This window comes from Pteropus medius, unplaced genomic scaffold (assembly GCF_902729225.1).
Source record: "Pteropus medius unplaced genomic scaffold, Ma_sr-lr_union100, whole genome shotgun sequence".
In the NCBI taxonomy this organism is placed as follows: Eukaryota; Metazoa; Chordata; class Mammalia; order Chiroptera; family Pteropodidae; genus Pteropus; species Pteropus medius.
This window is the reverse complement of record NW_024351731.1, coordinates 6,543,923-6,566,984: the sequence shown is the minus strand read 5'-3', so window position 1 is coordinate 6,566,984 and position 23,062 is coordinate 6,543,923. Positions and strand designations below refer to the sequence as shown.

The window sequence follows — 23,062 nt, the reverse complement described above, 5'->3', positions numbered from 1 at the left end:
CCACCGTGTCCAGGGGACACCAGCCCCCCATGCCCTCACCCCGCCTCTTGGAATGTCCCTACCCGCCCCGTGTGTCCCAGGCCCCTGCCCACACAGCACGGCTGAGCGTGCCGTCTCCCATAGCACCGTGTCCCCTGCGGCGTCTTCGAGGACAGTCTCAGGGGCCTGTCACAGGAAGGAACGGATGGACCCATGCCCACGGGAGGTCTGGGCTGCGTGGGCTCCAGGCAGACTGCGACCACGGCGCCAGCTCTCCTCCGAAATTCTCGTCTTGTCGTCATGATGACCCCCTCCCCAGAGCAGGGCGATCCCGCACCCCCGGCCTCACCCGCACCCTGCACGGACCTCCCTCATCCTCTCTCTGGTGCCTCACGGGCCCAGGTGACTCCTTGAGCTCGGGCGGTCACAGCTGCCTTGTGCCCAGCGGCGGGGAGAGAAGGAGATCCGCCCGCTCTTCACAAGCACCCCCCGAAGTTGCACACGTCACGTGCCACGAATTCCGTTGGTCAGAACTCGGGCGCAGCGGGAGGCAGGCTGGGCGGCAGGGTCTTGATCCTGGCAGCTACTCCCTCAGCTAAAGACCAAGGTTTCTAGAGGTTTCTAGTCCGAAGAGACAAGGGCCACTGCACGATGGCGGCTCAGCTGGTGGCTCTAGCCCCACTCCCTGGAAGTGTCTGTAGGGTCCCAGCACAGCGCCTGCCCTCAAGGCCCGTTGGCAACCAGGCCACCTTGCTCTGGGAGTCTTGGCTGGGGATGACTCAGGCACTGTGCTACCCTTGGTCACTTATAAACTGGTAGGGAGACAAGCCTTGGACCCAGGGCAGGGGTGGTGAGGAACACAGAGATGGTCAGACAGATGCTGAGGAACTGACTGACCCCTTTACAAGCTCTGGGCGGGGAGGAGGCAGGGCAGGTCAAGGTGGAGAAGACCCCTACATTGGGCAGGGGGCTGACCACGGATGGCCATGCTGAGTGGCAACCCGGAGGTGGACGGTCCCGATGAGGCGCGGGCTGGCCGGCCCCGGAGGGGGAAGCGGGCGGAGCGTGCCGGGCGGTGCAGGCCCCCCGTAGCTGTGCCCACCCAGCGTCCCCGGCTGGAAGAGGCCTCCCCGCGCCGGGCCCCTGGTGGCCTGAGCCGCCGCCCACGCTGCCCTCCTCGCCTCGTCCCAGATCCTCAGAGCCGTGGGGGCCGTTCTCACTCCTAGCCCTGCAGGGATCCAAAGTGTCATTTAATCAATTAACAAGTCCTTTCGTGCCGCAGGAGCGGGCGTTAGCACAACCCAGTTCAGCCGCGAGTGAGCGGTTGGCAGAGACGCCCGGGTCCCGGCCTCCTCCCCAGCCTCCCCCACGCCGGGGGCCCTGAGCGCTGGGGCCCGGGGAACTCCTGCCCCCGTCTCACTCCCGCCCGGGCTCGGGGGGTGCCCTTGACGGTGGACAGAGCGGGAGCAAGGCTGCCCCAAGGGTGAAGCGGAAACAGAGGGACAGCGGGTTCCAGGAGGGCTGGCTGCTGGCTTCAGGCTGCGCCAGGTTCAAATGCTGTCGCCACCCCTGGCTGGGCCTCCAGGGCCGCACCTGTCAGGCGGGGCAGATGTCTCCACCTCAGGGGTGTCGTGCGCGCAGCACCTGGCAGAGGTCGGCCCAGGGCAGGCGCCGGGTCAGCGACAGCAAACATCTTCTGTTCCTTTGCGGGGCTGCCGGTCCAGTGGGGGAGCCCAGCGCTCAGAGGGCCGGACGGGGTGGGGTGCGGGTGAGGCGGGACAGCCAGAGAGGATGGGGGGCAGCACAGGCAAATGGAGTCGTGTCATGGGTCACTGGCTGCCATGCCATCACGACGAGACCGCCCAGGCGTACGAGGGCACCGCTGCCCCTGCCCCGAACCCTCCCACGAGGGCCGAGCCTGAAACCCGGCCGTCCCGGACCATGGCGACTGGTCCACACGTGGAGTCCTAGCAGTTTTAACATAGTTTTGTGTCTGTTCAGCCACCTCCGCGATCAAGCATGGTTTCTTCGCCCCTAAAACTCTCCCGCGCTATCCGTCTGCAGTCACACCCTCCCCCCACCCCTAAGCCTGGCCACCGCTCATGCGTCCTCCATGACGACAGTTTCGTCTTTCGGAGGCTGTCATGTCCATAGAGTCACACGGCATGCCACCTTCGAAATCCACCGGCACGGTCGCACGTGCCCAGCTTGTTCCTTTGTCCGCCGGGCACCACGGGCGTGGATGACCGCAGGCCACCGTCGGGTAGTTTCCAGTGTGGGGCTGTTACAAGGAAGGACGCTTCACATGTCGTGCAGGGTTCGGTGAGCATCTGTGTGTTTCACCCGGATCGGTACCCACTTCCTGGATCCTGTGGGTCTCAGTACACGCGTGCCTAACGCGACAAGGAACCGCCGAGCCGGTTTCCCGAGTGGCGCACCGTGTGCGCTCCCAGCGCCGCCCGGTTCCCGATGCTCCGCGTGGCCACAGCACTGGGTGTGGCCAGCAGCATTCATTCAGCTGTCCCGATGGTCGCAAAGCGGTATCTCGTAGTGGTTTGAAGTTGAATCCCCTACTGACTAATGATGCGCAAGGCCTCTCCGTGTGTTTATTTAGAATCTGAACATCCTCTTTGGTGAAGTGTCTGTGCCAGTCTTTTGCCTTTTTTCCCTTGACTTTTTGCTTCAAAGCAATGCCAGGCTCAAGCTGCAGGATTCGCACACAGAGAGAGGTCTCCTGGCTTTCTTTGATCTAGGAATATCTTTATCTCGCCTTCTTTCCTGAAAAGTATTTCCACTGGATGTCCAATTCGAGCCCACAGTTCTTTTTTGCTGGCACTTTGAAAATCTCTCTCCACTTCCATCTGGCCTTCCTGGTTTCCGATGAGACATCCCAAGTCATTTGGATAATTTCTCCCCTTATAAACAATTTGTTGTTTTTCTCTGTCTGCTTTTAAGAGTTTACTCTTCGTCTTTAATGTTTAGCAGTTTGACTCTGGCACACCTGAGAACGAATGTCTTTGGTTCACCGATCTTCTCGAATCTGTAGCTTTTTGTATTTTATGAAATTTGGGGAAATTTCAGCTATTCTTCAAATATTTTTTTCTGCATCACACTCTTTCTCGCCTCCTTCTGGGACCCCGAGCTCATGAACATTAGACCCGACATTGACCCACGGGTCCCAGAGGCTGAGTTTTGCTTCTTTTAATCTCTCCTCCCTTCTCGTTCATATCAGATACTTTCCACTGATCCGTGTTCATGTTTACCGCTTGTTTCTTCTGTCACCTCCGTTCTGCTATTGAAGTCATGTCACGAGTATTTTTATTTTGGTTGTGTTTTTTCAGTTCTAATGTTTCCATTTGGTCTCTCTCTGTCTCTCTGTCTCTCTGTCTCTCCTCCCTTGGGCTGTTTATATTTTTGTTTACTTCAAGAGTGTTTGCCCTTACTTGCTGGAACATTTTTATAACAGCTGCTTTTAAGTCTTTGTTTGATAATTCTAACATCTGTGTTATCTCGACTTGGCTTCTGTTTATTGTTTTGTTCCATGCGAATGCATGTTGCTATTTTCTTGTTTCTTCGCATGCCAAATCGTTTTGGATTGTATCCTGGGAATTTTGAATATTATTATCTAAGGCTCTGGATGTGTTCTAAGTCCTACGAAGACTTGGATATGTTTGTTTCAGCAGAGAAGCGGCCCAGTTGGGTCCAGGCTGCAAGCTTCTGCCATCTCAGGGGCTCTGATTGGTCTGCCGGGTCAGAGTTTAAAGTCTTCCTGTGCTATTCAGATCCGTCCTGCACAAGCATCCAGCAGCCCTTGTGGGATTGGGCAGTGTCCGTGTGCAGCTGATTTCATAGGTTTGCTGTTCTGTTTGGGGCCCATGCATGCTAGGCTCGGGCTGGTCCTTGCAATCATAAAACGGTAGGGGTCACATGCCTGAGCCCCTCTCTGTGTCCTGCTGATACTTTCTGTTCTCCGGGGACCCCTCTCTTTGGTCCTCTGGCCAAAAGGTGGGGCCGTCATCGGGACAGTCCGCTGTGGACTTCCCACGACTGCGCCCGCGTCGGGCCCCGTGGTGCAAGGACGGAGCGAAAGAGGAGAAACGCGGGTCTGCCTTGCCTTCCCGACATGACAGCTCTCGATGACGGAGAGGTTTCCTTCTGTTTGCTCTTTGAGCGCCCGTGCCGGCCACGGCCAGGGGACCGCGGGGGGTGGGGCTGGGGCTGAGCCGACAGAGAAAAGGGAGCACAAACGAGGACTTTCTCCCACCACCTGTCGGGTCCTCTCTCCTGCTCCTTGAGAGAGACCGGGCAGACACTGCTCGAACTCTCTCTCAGCACGGAGGCGTGCCCGCTTCCAGGCTTCAGGCTGCCTCGAGTCCAAGCTGGAAGACACCGGAGGGGAAAAGGGGTTGCTCGCAGGTGACGTGAGGGTGCTTCGAACTCTAGTCCTCTTGCCCAATCGCCTGCTAACACGTGCTTTCCCGAGCCTCATGCGGCTGCTCCGGGGACCCAGTCTGGGTTTCAAGGCCACGTTCAGTTGGAGTGGCGGTGGAGAGCGTGCCTGTCCCTCTTACCTGGAACCAGACCGGCCCCTTCCCACGGCTGCAACCACTAGGCCACCCGCCTGTCTCCACATGGGGTTTCCTCTGGGGAGAGACAAGAGAGGGTGGGGTCCCTCCTCCTCAAAGGTCCGTCTTCCCAATGGTGAGGAGTCGTAGACCTGTGATCCGCCGGCGCTACAGACGGTCGGGGCTTGACCGCCGGGCCGAGTCATCACCCCGCGTGTGAGACAGTCACCAGGTGACGTCCCGTTTGCCCGAGCTTCGGGGTGCTGGACACTGGGCACAGTGCTGGGCGAGGGCCTGAGACCGGCAGTGAAAGAGACAAGAGTCCCTCGTGCCGGCCCCCGCGAGGCGTCCACCCCGGCCCCGCTTTCCGGCCTCCGCCCCGCCCGCTGCCCTGCGATTTCCTGCCTCCCTCGGGCTCCTGCTCCAGCCGGGGCAGGGCGGGCCAGTTCTGACAGTGGCCATCACCCCTCATGCGGGGCCTCGCCATGGGGTCCAGGTCAGCGGATGGAGGGGCCCTTCACTGCCCCTCCCCTGGAGACAGAGACGCCCCCAGCACTGCTTCCTGGAGCCAGGGGTGGTGGGCTGTGATGGCCAGAGGGACCTCCCAGGGCCCAGCAGCTACCTTCCCAAGCTCCTGGGGGCTTGGGCAGCCCGGGCAGGTCCAGAACGACAGCCCTTCCGTTTCCCAAGTTGCCCCACATCTGAGGTGCCTCCCCTTCATGGGGCTCCTCTGAGCCTGACTCAGAGGGAAAAATACCATGACTCAAGCCCATTTGAGCAGCAATGAACGAGGCGCCCCCATAATTCCCCGCAGGATCCTGCCCGGGACTCGGTGGACCCAGAGGCTCGCGTGGTGCCGTAAGCACCCCATGGTGCTCTCCAGCTTGCAGACGAGCTCCTGCCTGTGGCACAAAAGCTGATGGCCCCGGGCCCACCGGTGGAGCAGCCCCAGCAGGAAAGAGGCAGAAGTCAGAGAGGCCCTCACTGGAGCAGGGGATTGCTGGCAATGGGGTCCACGCAGGATGGGGTCCCCCGGAGGAGGTTCAGCCCAGAGGCAGACTTACACTTCGGGGTTTACTAGGAAAGCTGATAGGATGGGGTCGTGGAGGGGCTGGGCAGAGGGAGAGACCGTGCTGGGCACGATGTCCCAGAGGCCTCAGCTGTCCCGCGGGAGTCGGGAGGGCCCTGCAGAGCTGTCCCGACCTGGGGCCAGGGGTTCGGGCCTCTGCAGTGCACGCAGACCGGTCCTGGGGTGCGGGCCGCCCTGGGAGGCAAGAGAGCTCCTTTCAGCCAGGGCCAGACCCACGGAGGGAGCCGGCGGGGCGTGGGATGCCCGGTCCGAAGGGGGATCTGGGAGTGTGTGTCATGGAAGCCACCGCAAGCGCAATCCGGAAGGGGAGCCCATGAGGCGGCCAAACACCGCCCCGCGCCTTCCCGCGGCCAGGTGCTCACAGGCGAGGAGACTGCTCCGGCCGCTCATCTCTCCTGGACGCCCGGACCTGAGCTCTAGGTGGAGACGGGTGGAGTGGGGTGGTGTGGGGACGAGCCGGGCCCTCTGGAGCACAGGCTGGGGGAACCCACGCAGGGCTCGCATCGTCCCCGCAGCATGGCCTCGGCCTCTGGATCCCCACCCCTGGATCCGGAGGGCGTGGTCATGGGGGCCCCACCCCTGGATCCGGAGGGCGTGGTCATGGGGGCCCCACCCCTGGATCCGGAGGGCGTGGTCGTGGGAGCCCCACCCCTGAATCCCGCTCTGCGCAGAGCCCACGCTTTGGAGCGCTCACGGTGACTCAGCGGCCCCTCCTCGCTTTATTTTTGTCCCCGTCAAGCCCTATAAATACAGCAGTGATCACCAAATACAGTCGATATGCCCAGCGCCTCCTGTTCCCGGCGCTGGCCCATGGTCGCCAGTGGGAGGCCGGCGAGCGGCACACCCGCACGGCCGGGGACCCAGGGCAGAGGGACAGACGCCCCTGGGGAGCGGAGGCAGATCCACAGCCCAACCCCCCAGGACAGACCCCATGTCCCCTCCCCACTTGGACAGCCTGGCGCCCTTCTGGTGCCAAGTAAACCGCGTATTCCCCACACTGGAGCCGCTGGTGGAGGCTGTGTGTGGTCTTCCTACCCGCACCCCGATGCCTACTGCCGGGGGGCACAAGCTTCACCGGTTTCAGCCACTGCCGCCCCCAGAGCTTTGGTCAAGACCCCCTGTGAACGTTCAAGTGAGTGGGTAGACGGGTGATTGGGTGACTCAAAACAATGGCTCTAAAGTGCGTGAGGGCTTGGTGCTGGGGGCAGGCGGTGCCTCTTTCCCTGATAAGCCTGATGCCCCGAGGCCCAGGCCCAGAGAGGCGGAGCGCTTGCTCAGGGTCACACAGCAAGGGAGAGGAAGAGCAGGTCTGGACCCGGACAAAGATCCTGGTACCTCTGGAAGCCACAGCTCACTGGGGCAGCAGAGACAGGGGACGGCACGGCTCCCAGCTGCTGAGACGAGCTCAGACGGCTCAGGGGTGGTCATCACGGGGCTGCCGCAGCTGGGTGCCCCTCCGAGCCTCGCCCCCCAGACCCTCAGCCCGATGTCCTTCCCGTAGCCCCTTGCTGGCTCGAGCTCTGCAGATGCTGGCGGAGAGAGACCCTGAACAGCAGAGTCTCCAGACTGGGGAATCACGGTCAGAAGCAGTTCCGAAGGGTTCTCCCTGTCCCCTGAGACCGTCCCCTCACCTGCCCCCAGCTGGGGGCCCCTGTCCCGCTCCCTACACCCGGGGCCTGGACAGATTCACGAGTGAGTTCTTCCTGGATTGAACTTGCAGGACCTCCCCGGCCAGGAGACTCACTGTCCTCCAAGGTGATGGTGTCCCCAGGAAGAAATGACACTGGGGCCAATGCCCTCCTCATCCAGAGAGGGCAGAGATGTCGGAAATTGCGGCGTGGCTCAGGACACGGGGAGTCAGGTCGGGCTGGGTGGACCTCAGGCCTCGACTCCTTCTCCTGTGGTCCACACTGAGCTCACCTCACTGACCGTCCCCTGGGCCTGGCTGGCCCTGTGGGGCTCAGCCTGGGGCCAGGCAAAGAGGGGCTACCTTGGTACCATGTGGCCCCCACCCCAAGGACGAACTGCCCAGGCCCTTCCTACTGTCACAGGGCTGAGCTGGACCCCACGCGTCCGGTCTTTGTAAGACACCTGTGGGTCGTGAACCTCCTGCTGGGGTGGAAACCCAGGGGAGACGCTGGGTAGCCTGCCACGTGGTCAGCGCCAGGACACCCCCCCAGTAGCTGGGCCAGAGGTGCTGTCTATGCTGGTACCAGCCACCTCGCAGCTCCCAGGCTCCATGGGGTCAGGAGGATGGAGGAGCATGGGGAGGAGTCTCCAGCTGTGCCCTTCACCGCCCAGCCCAAATGCCCCTTCTCTGTTCTTCAGAGCCCATGGCTTGGCCAGGGACAGCTAGGGGTCTCTGCCTCAGAGAGAGCCGATGGAGCAGTGGGGACCTCAGGGGAGGGGAGAGACAGTCATGGTGAGGGCAGGGACCCCTGGCCTGGGCTTCACCACAACCACCACGGAGAGAAGAGCCAGGAGCTCAGGGCCTCGGTGTCCCCAGAATAGAGCAGATGATCAGGATCCCTTCAGCTCAACCACTCTGAGTCTGTCGCTCATTCATTCACTCGCTCATCCTTTCAACAAACGATGAGAACAGCCACGTGCCAGTTTGCTGCCATCAAGTAGCTCCCAGTTTGGAGGGGAAGTCTGAGGAGTTCTGTGGAAGAGGCAAAGTCGGGGCCGAGGGGCTCGGAGGACACCCCGCACCCAGGCCCAGGGGCCAAAGGTTTCCAGGAAGCGGGGCAAGTGCGTGGGAAGGACGGCCTTGAAGGATGGGGAAGTCAGCTTGCAGGCAGAGGGACCAGGCTGGGCGGAGACCAGGAGCTAGGGGCAGAGGTGGGAGGGGTGCCCCTGGAGGAGTGGGCAGTAGTGAGCTCAGGGTAGCGTCCTGAAGGGCCTGGGATGCAGGGCAAGGTGCTTGGGGGTGATCCTGGCATGATGGGGTGGCCCAGGAAGGGCCTCATGGGGGCGGTTCCCTACCCCGAAATCAGACCAGGCCTGTACGCCAAGGATGGGCACCGCTGGGCAGGACCTGGAGCCGGAGCTCCCCTCCTGCTGCCCCGCTGACCCTTCCTATTCGCCGGCAGCCCTGGGCGGAGTGGGGACTCTCTGCTGCCTTCCGCCTACACTGTCATGCGGTTGGAGGTTCAGCAGCGCTCTGGGGAGCACAGTGTTGTGATCCTGTAAAATGCTGCTCGCCGCTCTGAGTTTCGCCGTCGCTCATTAACATCTCGTTACCGTGTCTCCCGAGCAGCGGTCAGTGGGGTTCTGAGCTCCTGGGTTGGGGGTGGGTGGTAGCACATGGAAATCTGTTCTTGACTCTGAGTGAGAGAACGTGTGTGACTATGTGAGCGTGTGGGACTGTGTTTGTGCATATGTGTGCAAAGCAGCGGGAGGTGGGGGCCTGGGGAAATCCCCGTATGCCACGTTCGGAATAGGACTTTGGGCAGAAACTGACGCAGGAGGTGGATGTGGCCACCTTCCCCAGCGGCCATGCTGCGTTCGTACTGCTCCTGCCTGACAGACTCCTGCTCCCCCTTCGGCACCCAGCCCAAGAGCCCCTTGTCTGGGAAACCGTTTCAACACCCCACGGACAACGCGCCGTGTCCCCAGAGCCTAGCGTGCTGTCGGACATTGGAAGAAAAGATTGTGAATGAAAAAACGGCAGCGACAGGATGAGATCTGGCGAGAGGGGAGAGTGGCCGCCGCGCCCGGTGGCCTGGGTGGTGGGTGCGGAACAGAGGCCGGGGCTCCTCGGGGTATGGTGCTGCCCCCGCCCTCAGGAACAGAGGACGCGCTGCCTCTGCCATTTCCCAGGATGGTGGCAGATTCACTGCGGACGCGATTAGCAACGACGACCCACACTCAGGTGGTGGTTTTTCCTTTTTTTTTTTTTTTTGCCAGCCGCCAAACACCTTGGGAGCTGTTACAAGTCTCATGCCGTAGCTGATTTCCTAAGAGCCTGGTGCTGTGACGCGGCTGGTCTTGAATGGCTGGGGGCCAGGTGCTTGCCTCACTCAGACCCCGGCATGTGACCGGCCTGCACCGGCCCCTTCCCTGCGCGGTGAGGGACTCGTCCGCGGTGCTGCGCCAGCCCCGCTCCCGCGGCCCTTCACTACGCCTGGGCAGGTCTCTGTCAGCCTCCGCACCGAAGCTGCGGAGAATGTGCCCAGGCGTGTCACTGCTCAACACCGCACGGCAAAGTGCGGAGGCTCGGCGGGGAACGAAGACTAAGTCACGTGGCGAACACCATGCGAAAAAGCCCGTGGGTACAGCGGGCTCATTCACTCACCCCTCTCTGCCCCTTGAGGCCACACCACTGACGCCAAGATGCAAACGCGGACACCAGCCTGCCCTCAAGGAGCCCACCTCTAGGGGGCGGGGGCGGGGTGGGGACTGGCACCTGGAAGGGAGGTGGTCCCCCTGATGGGCTCAGGGACTCTGATGATAGGAATGGTGTCAGTAGCAGCATGAAGGAAGCGGGGCCTTGTTTCCCTTGTGACCCGCCGAGTCTGGCAGCACCGCTAGTCCCAGCTGATAGGAGGCTTCCCCGCTCATGGAAATGCTTCCACGTGTGGCGACAATCCTGCTTATATCTGGCTGGGGCACTGACCAAGGTGTCTGGGTCTGGCCCCCTCCCTGAAGCTTAGCAGGCCCTCTGCGTAGCGCTGCCTTTGACCCGGGCAGTGAATCACAACAGTGGTGCCAGCGGTAAGGAGGACCTGCGTCACGTGTGGGCCCCTCTCCTGCCCCAGGTGTGGTTCTTGGTTCATCAGTAGGAAAACGGGCTCAGAGAGATGACCATGGTGGGTGCGGGCCCAAGGGTGGTGGCACTGGCTTCGGATCCTACCCTGGTTCCCAGGTCCCTTCCTCTAGTGTGTCACCGGGTGCGAGGGGAGCGGTCGTTCTGGAGGGTGGCCCTGGGCTAGCAGCCCCGTGCCCGCAGGCAGAGCGAGGAGGCCAGCCGCCGCGAGGAAGGAGGGCGCCCCCAGAAGGGTCTCTGGAAGGCAGATGCCAACCTCTGCTGGCGGGAAAGGGACCGCTCGGGCTGCGACACAGGCACAGGCCCTTCGGCTCCCGTGGGCCTCAGTGTCCGGGCAGATCAGTCGGGCACCCCCCTCGCCGAGCGCGGCCCGCGCCCCGGGACAGCCCACCAGCGGGTCCCCGCGCTCCTCCGGCTCGGGCCTCGCCGGGTCGGCCCGGCCTGGCCGGGCAGGGGCCTGGCCCCGCGCGCGCCTCGTCTAACTTCGCTTTCAACGTCACCCCGTGTACGCGCGCGGAGACAGAGGCTCGGGGGCGAGCGTGCGACGGAGTGAACGCGCTCGTGTCCCAAGGCTTTCTGGCCCAGCCGGCCACCGTCCCCGGCCGCTGCCCGCCGCCCGCCGCGCGGGGCACTCTGGGAATTATAGTACCCGGGCGCGCGCCGTTCACGAGGCGCCCGCGGCCCAGGCGGCCATTGGCGGACGCGGGCGCCGGGGCCGACGGGACGGGGGGGGCACGGCCGGCGCGGGAGGGGCCGTCACGTGACGTTCGGGTGCCGGCTCCGCCCCACGCACCGCCCCTCCGGCCACGAGCGCACGGAGCGCGCACGGAGCGCGCCCGCCAGCCACCTGGACCCAGGTGAGGCGGGGGCGCGCGGCGGGGTTAGCCAGCGGGGCCGGGGCTGCGAGGGTCAAGCGGCCCGGCCGGGAGGGCGCGCGATCGCAGGCCCGGGAGGCGGGGCGTGGGGACTGGGAGGGGCGCGCGGACCCACGGGGCGGGGCTGACCGGCGGGGGCGGGGCCACCGTGGGAGGGGCGCTCCGGCTCCGCCTCCCCAAGGGCGCCCCGCGGCGGGGACCCATCCCTGGGCTCCTGCGTCGGGATTCCCCGCGTGGCGGGCTCTGAGCACTCAGGGGCCCAGGGCGGTGGGCGCTCTTCTCGTGAGGACCCAGTGCCCACTTGTTGGGCGGGAGGGTCGGTCCCCAGCCCCTAGTGCGTGGGGGCAGCCCTCGAGAGAGCGAGCCGGCGCCCGTGCAGTTCCCTCCGTGCTTTCCTGTTCTCCCTCGCCCTGACGGCTGGTGCCTCGTGCCCGAGGAGCATCCAGGTGACCCCGATCTGTGCTGCACCTGGACACCCTCCAAGGCCAAGGCCACAACACACGTCCAGTGTGGCGGCATTGGCCTCACGTGGCACTGGATGGAACACTGGAGCCGTCGCAGAAAGTTCTGCGTGCCAGGCTACTGGACAGATGGGCCTGCTGCCATCACGCCACCCCTGGCTTCCTTTCCTTCCTCACCTGCCGGCTTCCTGCCTTCTCCTAGTTCCTGGCAGGGTGGCCGCTCAGCATCCTCTGGGCGGGTCTCTGCTCACTCTTCTGACCACCCCGTGCCACCTGTTTCCTGACTCAGGTTCTGTCTCCGTTCCTTTTCAGCATGTCCCGTTCTGCCTCTGCTGCTTGTTCCTGGTGTTCTGTTTTACTTTTAGTCTCTGTGAGGCACACTGAGACACACACTCGTGGCAAGGGCAAAGGGGTATGTCTGTTCAGGCAGAGAGCTCAAAGCAGAGACTTACTTTCCAGCTAGGTGGAAAAGGCTCACGCTGTGACCAGGGGTGTGCTGAGCCATTAATGACGAGGACTAGGTGTGTGCTACAGCATCCTGAAGAAGTGAGCCTTCCCAGGATGTGGGATGAGCTGGGCCAGGAAGCAAGGCATGCTTTGGTTGGCCAGAAAGGATGGGTGGGCGTCCTGGGGGTGGTGACACTGATCGTACCTGCTGTGTTCACTCAGCCCCCTGGATGGCAGGCTCTGTCCTGAGCGATTCTACCCAGTAATGCAGGTCACCCTCAGAGCCCGTTATCACCCTATATTACAGCTGAGAAACTGAGGCATAGAGGAGTGAGCTTGCCAGAGCCCCCTAACCGCGAAGCTCTAAGGTGCCATCTGCTCCACCCTGACACGTGGGTTGCGTCTGAGATGGCTGGGCATTCGCTGCTCTGGCGGGTGTTGAGATACTTGGCCGGGTGGCCAGGGCTGAACAGCTCCTAGCGCACACAGGCGGGTTGGCACCTGCTGGCTTTGCTTCGATCGTGTTGTTTGCTACCAGCGGAATTTGACCGCGTGGCTCAGTGTGGCTGTAATTCGTCATATCCTTTAAAATCTGCTTCGGGCCGCGTCAGGGACGACAGCCACGCCGGCGCTCGAAGGCAGCCCTCCTCGGATTCGTCGGTTTCTCTCGGGGCTGTTGGTTTTCGGTCCTACTGCCCAGCGCCGCCTGGCTCCTGCGTGTGTGTGGACCCTGGAAGGTGGGCGAGGGAGCCCGAGGGAGGGAGAGTGAGAAGAAATGAACGCATGGGCCTGTCCTGTCTCCCCAGAGGCCGTCACCGCCGACGGTCAGTGTTCTTGCCTCTGGGAGACAGCAGCCATCCCCAGGTGGACACGGCGGAGCAGAGCTGGGCAGTCACGCTGACCCCGTGAGCCCCCAGCCCGGAGCGCCAGCTCAGTAAACCTCCGTCGTTTTCTCTAACGGACCGGGGCATGACTGTCTTGTTGTCGTCTCTGATTTCCCCCAGGAGAAGCATGGGGACCCAGCCCTGACCTTGTTGGTGCCCTGCGCGGAAACGGTGAGGTCCCCGAGCCAGCGTTGTTGCATCTCAGCCCAGGATCCTGACCGAGGTCCCTTGTTAGCACATCCTCAAGCGCTGATTTTTCTGATCCCGCAGCCACCTGGGAGGTGGTGGCACCAGCACCATTGCAGAGACATGGACACCGAAGCTCAGGGCCTTTGGAGACGTTGCTTGAGGGCTGTGGCAGGACTTCCCAGGGCACAACTGCCCCTCTGCTGAGTGGCCTTTGGGCTGCCTCACCACTGCTCCGGAGAGCTTGCTCTGCCGGGACGGTGGGGCGCGGCCCGCATTTGAGGGGGGCTGGCGGGATGCAGGACTGACCGCCATCACCGTGTCATCACTGTGGAAGTCGCCGCTGCTTGTTGACCTCTGGTGTCTACCAGGCACTCACAGGTCCCTTGTATTCCTCGGGCCAGGAGACTTCCGGGGCCGAGGACCCCACCAGAGTCACGGGCCCGAGAGGGGCTGGCCCGGATTTGAACCCCGCACTCCGGCCCGAGCAGTCTCGCTCTGCCGCTTCCCCGGGCAGACCGGCTTCGAAGCGCTTCGGCACCGAGGGTGCTGCGGGTGGAGGACGTCACGAGTGCTGGCGACGCCGGTCGTGCAGGCCGACGCCGGGCCCCGTCTCCCCCGCCGAGGTGGCATTCGCGGGGAGGGCTGAGCGGAGGGCTGAGCGGAGGGCTGAGCGGAGGGCTGAGGGCTCTGAGGAGCCCACGGAAGGAAGCGTGCTATTCTCACGGAGAGGGAAGGGCGGCCCAGGTGGGGCTTGGAGTTCTTGTCCCCAGTAAGGCTGGGTGACAGGTCGGGGGGAATAAGCTCAGCCTGGGGCCGCGGCTGTCTCTCCCCTACCTGTGGGAAGATGTCTGGTCATCGAGTCAAGCATTTTCAGGGCTTCGGGCCCGGGTACCGTGCTCAAGCATCTGTCTGTCCACGTCTGTCCTGTCACCTGAGCCAGACTCTGGGTGTGGTCTGGGGGGTCCAGACTGAGCCTGTGTGGGCTAGAAAGCCAGACATGGGTGGGTGCGGGGTGGCACTGAAGGGGGAGGATGGAGTGTCATCTGGGGAAGATGGGGGATAGAGTCTGCTCTGGGAACCAGCTGGACAGGAGGTAGTGGGGGTGCATGCCCCTGCCCCTCCACCCCCTCCCGCCCCGCCCCCCTCTGGCTGCTCTCCCTGGATCCGTATCCGGTCTGGCCAAGTATTTGGGAAGGGACGTCTTTTTAAACCAGCAGCCCAGAGTCAGTCTCTGCCCACATGGAAACAACACGACAGAGCCTCCTTCCTGGCTTGGCCGCCCTCGGCAGCGAGCTTAGTAGCAGTGCTAATGAGGAGCTGGATTCATTACTCAGGGCTGACCTCCTTCCGCCCACGTCCCACAGCCAAGGTGCTAATGAGCTGGGGAGGGTGGCTGGGGATGGGCTTGGGGAGGGGAGGCGGCTCTGCTGCTGCCTGGTCCCGGGTCCGGGGTCCAGGATCCTGGGGACCTTCAGTTGCAGGGGTGGATGCTCCGGCAGGCCGTGGCTCTGCCTGGGCCCCTGCATTCCCTCTGCCTGTCCCAGCTCTTGCCAAGGCACAGCTCTGGCGGTCACTGCTGCCGCGTCCCTCAGCGTTTGCGGCGTGCTTCGACCCAACGTGCTTCCCAGCCTCTAGTCCACTGGCTGGGCCTATGTCTTGGCCGCCCGAGCCTGGTCTGAGCTCACTGCCCCCTGTCTGGCATGACTGGGGGCTGACCCCACCTGGCGACCCCTCCCTCCGTTCAGGGCTCTCCTGGCGGCTGCCCCGTGGGAGCCCGGCCTGTCCCTCCTGTTCGCTCAGGTCCTTCAGGAGGCCGGGCACCAGAAGGTCTGCTGACCGGTGTGGTGTCGAGGGGCAGGGCCCTCATTGCCTTGTGTTCATTTGTCTCAACGTCGGGCTCCCGTGCACTGCCCTGGGCCACCTGTGTGTTTTCTGTCCCTGTGGCCCCGGGACGGGGAGGGCATGGAGTAGGCACTCAATAAACACTCGTGCTGGCTGGTTCTCAGCCAGCGGCACTGTCTGCCAGGCCGCTGGGCCCTGGGGCCACCCGCACGTCCCAGCTGGCTGGCCGCGGCGTGGGGCACTGACAGCCTTGCCGGACTGGCCCTGAGCAGGTGGTCCACGCACAGCTCCTGCCGCTCAGAGCAGCGGAGGACGGGGCTTGGAGAGGACGGCCCGCCCCTGGCCTCAGTGCCGCGGGGCCTCAGAGCCTGCAGCTCCCGGCGCCCCGGGGTCCAGGTTAGAGAGCTGACCCGACAGGCACTTGGCAGGTGGCGCCGTGACATGGTCTTAGTGCCACTGATGAGAACAGGGAAGGAGGGAGCCATTTTCTCTTGGTCCGCCAGAGGTGACGTCATTTCCTCAAGGCCACAAAGCAAGCCAGAGCAGGGCTGGGGCAGAGCCTGGGTGTCTGGCCATGGAAGCCAGGGCCTGGCTTTCCCACGCTGCCCCCCTGCACTGTGGCCCCCAGCTGTGGAGAGCTGCTGGGCCAGTAGCCTGGGGATAGTTCCTGGGAACCGGGAGGGCTCTAGTCACCCCCGTACTGCACCCCGCCTTTCTCCACCGCGGCTCTGGTCTCCCGTGTCCACCTGTGTCTACTGAGCGCCCCGGTGTCCGAGGGGGGCCCGTGGCCGGCAATAGCTCCACGAATGGCTCAGCCCTCAGTGTGCACATGCGGAGGCAGAGGCCAGGGCCGCCTGCTGCTGGCAGGTGCAGCCATGCCCGGCCCCCTTTGGCGTGACAGTGTGGCAGGGCGGGGCACCTGCCACCTTTCTGGTCCTCCGCTTACCTGCAGGAGGGGTTTGAGGCCAGTAGAGGGGAGGAGCCCCACGGGCAGCATGTGGGTTTGGTGTTGGGGGACTTGGGGTCAGGTTGGCAGGAGTGAAGCTGGGCAGCCAGACGTGGGCACGAATGTGATGGGGTGGCTGAGGTCCTCACGGCGTAGGCTGGGTCTCCCTGCGGTGACAAGCATCTCCCGAGTGTCAGGCGCCTGAAGCAGGAAAAGCCCTGTGCCTGGGGCCTGGCAAAACTGGCCCAGTGTGGTCGGAGACCCCGCTGCTGTGGCTTTGTCGAGGAGCAGCTGTTGGAGGGGGGCGCCAAGCTCCGGGGGTCTCTCCTGGGAGCTGAACGCTGGCTCTGAGGGAGTCAGTCACTTTTGCTCAGTCCACTGGCCTCGAGGATCGAATGGCTCCACCTCAAGGGGCCAGGAAGCGCAGCGCCGTCCTGCCTCTCGGAGGGAGCTGGAGACAGGGCCGGGCGGCTCTGTGCCCTGGGAAGGACACCCTTCCTTCCTGGGTGCTCCCCTTCTGCCTCCATGGGCTCCCCTGCTGGCCCGCCTCCCTTCTGGTCCTCCCGTTCCAGGAAGCCGGCTCTGGGGAAACCGGATCGGGTTAAATACCGCCTTTGCTCTCTGCTTGGTGACCTCAGGCACGGGTATCGACAGCCTGGTGTCTTTTTCTTTTCATTAAATTTTGGATTTGGAGACGATTGTGCGTTCACACGCAGTTGTAAGAAGTAGTTCTGAGCCACCGCGTGCAGCGGCACCGAGCTTCCCCAGCGGCGGCGTCTTGGGGAGCCCAGTGCAGTGTCGCACCCAGGGTGGCCCCGCGGCTGCGGTCAGACAGCAGGCAGTGCCGTCTCCAGGGCCCTTCACTGTTGTCCTTCGTAGCCACGCCCACTTCCCTGCTGCCCCCGCCCCCAGCTCCCGGGGACCACTGGCCTGTCCTCCCTCATGTCGGTTGGAGAACGTTACATAAATGGAATCGTACAGCGTGTGACCTCAGGGGACTGGCCGTCTACACTGGCGAGATTCCCCGGAGAGCTCCCAAGGTTGTCGCCCGTTTCAGCAGTTTCTTTTCGTCACCAAGCCCCGTTCCAGGGTGTGGACGGACTGCAGTTTAACTCTTACAGCGTCCTCGCCTTCTAGAAGTTTGAATCGTTTACGTGGTTGAAAAGAAGAAGCGGGTGGCACTGTTGCCGGCTTTCATCCGTCCTCCCAGCTACACGAGGGCACAGGTGGCAGCCACGTGCAGCCCGGCCGCCTCCGATGCCCGCGCAGCGTCACCTTTCATTTCCGTTGTCCTTTCCCACGCTGTGTTAGGGCACGTTCGCCCCGTTCGCACGCCCTCCCTGGTTCACGGCAGCGCGCACAGCCCCGTCCCCTGCTCGCGGCCGTGGGCTAGTTCAAGGGCGGACGTGCCAGCATTGGGTCCGTGGTCCTTCGTTGCTGAAAATGCAGGTTATTTTCCATCTTTGCCAGTCACAGACTGAATAACCTCGTTAACGTGCCCCTCGGGACGTGGGCCAGACGTGCTCCCCAGGGTGAGCGCTGCTCAGAGACCTGCTTTCTCTTTTCTCCTGACGCCCAGCCCCCAACTGCCCTCCGGCGGGGCGCCCCGGTCCACACAGCAGGGACGAGTGGGGACGCCTGGCCCCAGCTGCAGACGGGACACGTCCGCCTCTCCTTAATTACGAATGGCTTTGGTATCTTTCTGTATATCAAGAGCTGTTTGTATTTTTTTCTCTGTGAACTTTCTGTTCCTTGACTGTTCATTTTTTAAAAACTGCATCGTCGATCTTTTTCCCGATGATTATGGAAATGAGCCGTTTGAAAGTCAGGGGAACGCAGAGCATTCGGCTTCTTACTGGTCACTGTGGCGGCTCCGCCGTGGGGCACGTTTTACGCCGTCGAGCGCGTCACCTGTCCTGCTGTGGCTTTGGGTTTCGAGTCGATTAGGAAGCGCTTTTCTTCAAGAGTAAAGAGCGTCCTGTGTTTTCTTCTGGTTTTCATGGTTTCACTTTTAAAGTTTTGATCCGTTTGTCTTTTGTCCTGGTGTCGACGTGAGGTGTGAGTCTGACTTGAATATTTTCCAGGTGTTTTACCAATAGTCCTCCCTGAACTGTGACATAATCCAGCTCCTCCCCAGTGATTTTACTGTCTAATTTAATGCCCCAAATTCCCGCTTGTCTTTAGATTTTTAAAAAATTCATTTTATTGTAATAAAGCCCTTAGCGTGCGATCCGGACAGATGCTGAAGCGTGTGGGGCCGTCCAGCGGGTCTCGAGCTCACACGTCTCGCTTGACTGGCACCTTCCCCCCTGTGACTAGCGACCCCCTCTGTCCTCCTCCCCAGCCCCTGGCAGCCAGGGCCGCTCCCTGCTCCATGACTCCACTACGTTAGGCCCCTCACATAGGTGGTGTCCTGCAGTATTAGCCTTCTGAGACCGGCCTGCTCACGCAGCTTCTTGTTCTCAAGGGGTCCGTGTTGTCACACGTTACGGCTGACTGCTGTCGCGCTGTGGGGATGTGCCCCAGTTCTTTATCTGTCCATCTGGTGGACGCCTAGGCTGTTCCCACGTTTTGGCTGTTGCGATCAGTGCTGTAGTGAATACGGGGTGCAGGTGTCTCTTTGAGATCCTGGTTTCAGTTCTTCTGGACAAACACCCAGAAGTGGGGTTGCCGGACCACGTGGTAGTCCTGCTTTTAATTGTTTGAGGAAACGCCATACCGTTTTCCAGCAGCTCTGCCATTTCGCGTCGCCACCAACAGTGTGCGAGGGGCCCCGCTTCTCCATATCTTTGCCAGCACTTATCGCTGTTGTTGTGGTAACAGCCATCCTGAAGGATGCGAGGTGATGTCATTGTGGTTTTGATTTGCATTTCCCTGAGGATGAGCGACGTGAGCATTTTTTCATACACTTGTTGGCCATTTGTGTATCGTCTTTGGAGAAATGTCTATTCAGGTCCTCGGCCCATTTTATAATCAGGTAGTTAGATTTTTTTTTTTACTGCTGAGTTGTAGGAGTCCCTTACATATTTTGGGATTAATCCCTTATCGCACGCGTGGCTTGCAGATGTCCCCTCCCGTCCCTTAGCCGGTGGTCTCCTTTGCTCTCCAGAGTGTCTCAGTGCGATGCAGCCCCACTCGTTCTTGCTTTGTCGCCTCGTGCTTTTGGTGTCCTGTCCATGACGTCACTGCCAAGACCCGCGTCACGACGCGTTCCCCGTTTTCTTCCAGGAATGTAGTCTTTAATTCATTTTGAGTCGGTTTCTGTGCGCAGTATAAAATGATGGTAGAGTTTCATTCTTTTGCTTGTGTTTCTTGAGTTTCCCCAACGTCATCTGTGGAAGGGACTGCCCTTCCCTCGCTGCGTATTCTTGGCACCCTTGTCCAAGATCAGGCGACCATATATGTGGGGATTTAGCTCTGTGCTCCCTGTTCTGTTCCATTGGTTTACATGTCTGTCTTTATGCCAGAAGGATACTGTTTGATTACCGTAGCTTTGTAATGTGTTTTGAAATCAGGAAATGTGATGTCTCCAACTTTCTGGTTCTTTCTCAAGATGGATTGTATTTGTTCTTTAAAGCTGTTCCGTTGCCCACGCGTGCAGTTGTGATCACTTTTAATTAAGGCCTCGTGCTGTGTTTTAACATCTCCAAGGACTGATCGCTTTGCTGCGTCATCTCGTTCGCCTGTTCTGGATTGTTCACCTTTGCATATGGACTTGGAGCTGGCTCGTCTCTCCTCTGCCCTGCCCGGCCCCACCAAGCACACACATACCCGCATCCAGACTCTTAAACCCAACTGGTTTTCGGTTGAAATCGTGTTAAATTTATAAATTAACCGAGAGAGAATGACACCTTTATGATACTGAATCTTTCACAAGGAGGTGGTATGTTTTCTCCAGGTTTGTTTTGGTTTCCTTTTGTGTTTTGTAGTGTTTTCAAATTTTCTTTATTTGCAGGAATTTTACTCTCTTTGTTGTTGCTATAGGGAGTCTTGTACTCTGTTCTATCCCGTTTAGTCAGTAATGGTACCTGTCTCAGTGTTTACCTCTGCACTGTTAAATCTACTTGTATTTCTGTTGGTCAAGCGCCAGCTGGAAATCGTGGCCTCTGACTTCGAGTTCCTGCTGTAGAGGCGATGAGCTAATCATTCTACCTTTTTTCTTTTCTCGTTTCCCTCTCGATTTTTATTAATTGAGTGATTTCTTTATAGTCAGAGCATTATGTTTGCTTCTGTCTGCCACTCCAGTCCCGTGTTTGTTTTAGTCCTATATCTGCAGGTAAATGTGTTTCATGCTCACTTACCGATGGCCGTTTTGGTTGAGTTTTCTCTGTCAGCCTTCGGGGGGCTGAGGTTTGTCTTGAGGTGCCTTCTCAGAAAGGCTGATGAGAACCGTGGTCGCTGAGGGCGTTCAGCACTCTACTCCGGGCTCGAAGGACAGCTTGCATACTGGGGGACTCTTCAGCTTAGACCATTGTTCTTGTAGATGTGATTCCACCGACTTCTGACTCTGAACGTTGCTTTGGGAAAATCTGACACCTGCCTGGTCGCTTCATAAGTGATTTCTTTCTTTTCACCTTAGTTCGTTCATTTTACTTGTTTCTGTCCTTGGCGATGCCTTTTCGTGCCCCTGAAATGTCTTTTCTCCCTCGTACTCTTTCTGTCCTGTCTTCATGTCTTGGACCTGGAGGGGAGTAGCTTCCGGGGGCGCCGTCGTGGCTGCCGCAGAGGCTGCTGCTTCGTGCAGACACGGCTGCCGGCGCCTCTTGCTGCGGTCCCAGCCCCTCTGCTGCTTGAGCTTGGTGACGCCTCGGGGGGCTTCCGATGCCAGCCGTCCCGCCCAGCCCTGTTGCTCAGTGGTGTGGTGAGGCAAGGCTCGGCGTCCAGGGCCAGCCCGTGATGCCCAGGTGCTTTCTGAGAGTCGCACTGCCGCCCTGTGTCACCTTGCCACGCATGCGTGTCCTTCACTTCTGCCTCTGAGGGTGCTGCCAGGTGCTTCTGCTCTCGGCGCCCTTACCTACGTTTGGGGCCTGCGGATTGTATTCATTTTCTACTTTCTCTAGCTTTGAAGTGTGAGCTTTCAAATTTTGTGTTTGATTGTTTTTTGGGGTCATTCTCCTCGTGATCTTAATGAGACATCTAGAAGGAAATAGGAAAAATATGCTAATGAATTAGCCACGTTTATGCTTGAAGTTAGTTTTCTCTTATTCATATTCAATAAACTCTAAGAACTGTGAAAATCAAAAAAAAGGATAATGTGGTTCAAATGGCTGACCTGGCGCTTGCACACAGTGAGTACTTAGGAAGGGCTCGTCCACAACCCTGCTCCCTCCTGCCATGGCAGTAGGGCCACCAGCCCTGGCAGGGCTTAGTTCCAGGCTGAGGGGTGGGTCGACTCCCAGGCTCTGCGTGGGGCGCGGGCAGAGCCAGTGGGGCCGGCTCAGGGTTGGTGCCGCTCAGCACCGTGGACAGCTCCAGGACTGCTGAGCCCGCGCCTCAGGCTCTGATGGCTGAAAGGCGGCCTCGCCTCCATCCCAGGAGGCCCGTGTGTCTGCTGGGACGTCTCCTCCCTGCAGGCTTCCCCGGTGGGCGGCTGGGTGCAGAGTGCCCTGGTGTCTGCGCCACTGGCTGGCCTCGAACTCGGTGCCTGGGGTGGGCAGGCAATTGGAGATGGGGCAGTGTGGTGTTGGCTGTGGATTGGGGGTGAGGGTGAGCTCTCCGTTCCCTAGGCGACCCCTCTCAGCTGAGTCTGCACTTTGGGGGCCCACCCACGCCTGCTGCCTGTCACTCTGCACAAATGGTGGCGCCCCCCTGTGCCTTAACTCCTGCCATCTGTGAAAAGGGGGACCCGGTCTTCTCCGAGACCTCGCTGCAGCCCCTCTCCTGTAGGAGGGGGCCTTGCCCTCCTCAGCTAGTCTGGTTGCTGAAGTTACTACCATTCGACAAGCCCCGGGCAGTCACCCCTCCGCCAGCATCGCTGCTCTGCAGGCTGCAGGGGGAGGTGGTCCCGGTTGGGGGCTCTCCCCTGGGAAGCCGGGCTGTCTGGGGAGGCTGCTGTGCCCAAGCAAACGGAGCCGTGGCTCCCCTCTTTAGGCTGCTGTGCTCCTCCAGATGCCCCCACAGCCCACCCCTACACCCCACCAGAAGTCTGGGGGTCTGAGGGGGAGCATGACTTCTGGGTGCCTGAAGTCCCCACCTCCGCCCTCGTGACCCAGGCACAGTCTTGCTCCTCAGCTGCCACCATCGTGGGAGAGGACCCGCTGAAAAGCGAGCAGCTGGGCGGTGGGCAGGGCCATGCCAGAAGCCTGGCCCCTGTGGCCTTCTGGGGCGGGAGGTGGGGAGGTGCGTGGCGGGTGGAGAGGGTGAAGGGCGTGCGTGGCTGGCATCCTGACCACCCTTTGGTGCTGTCAGCAAACCTGCTTCTCTTTGGCCCATTGTGAGCGTCGTTCCGAGAGGTGCCTGGGGCGCCCGGCTGGCGTTCTGTTTGACGTGATCCCAGTTGCTATGACAACACTCTGATGCGTGTCATTGCAACTCCCCCAGCCGGGCCGTCCTCTGCCTCTGGCTCTGTGGCGCGCACGGGCACACGTGCGTGGGGCCGAGCGTCTGGCCTGGGTGTGCGTGGGGTGGGGGAGTGCTGGCCGACAGTGGGCACGGACACGAGCCGGAGCTCTGTGACGCAGGGACGCCACAGCCAGACGGACCTCTGGGAGGTCAGGGCATGTGCCCAAGGCCCCCGTGATGGGGGACCTGCTCCCAGCCTGCAGTCAGCTCTCCCACCCAGGGAACAAGCTCAGTCGTCTGCACCGCTGACTCGTGCCTCCTCTTTTTGGTGTGTCCTGCCCCTCCGGCCCTGGGCCCTGGGCGGCTGGCCTGAGGCAGCAGCACAGCTGCGGACAGAAGGTGCTCCAGCAGCTCACCGAGAGCTGCTCCCTGGCCACCTGCACAGGAAGCTTCGTCCGCATGCTGGGGACCCACTTCTCCCCGCTCGCCTCGAGATCGGGGCACTCTTGCCCCCT

General features: G+C 61.3%; 1 protein-coding gene across 4 annotated transcripts in view; it reads left to right on the top strand.

Annotated features, from left to right (window-relative positions):
* Positions 1-11,213: 11,213 nt before the first annotated feature.
* The window catches only part of TSNARE1 (t-SNARE domain containing 1), a 77,307-nt gene continuing 65,458 nt past the window's right edge, over positions 11,214-23,062 (top strand). For 2 of the 4 annotated variants that reach the window (XR_005649313.1, XR_005649310.1), the window contains exon 1: positions 11,893-13,240. Coding sequence is in view for 1 of the 4 variants with exons in the window: in XM_039845942.1 (XP_039701876.1) it covers positions 11,868-12,027 (160 nt within the window). In the remaining 3 variants the exon portion in view is untranslated. Of the gene's footprint in view, positions 11,260-11,472; positions 13,241-23,062 lie in introns of those variants that run through there. The other 2 variants (XR_005649312.1, XM_039845942.1) reach the window with 2 other exon arrangements.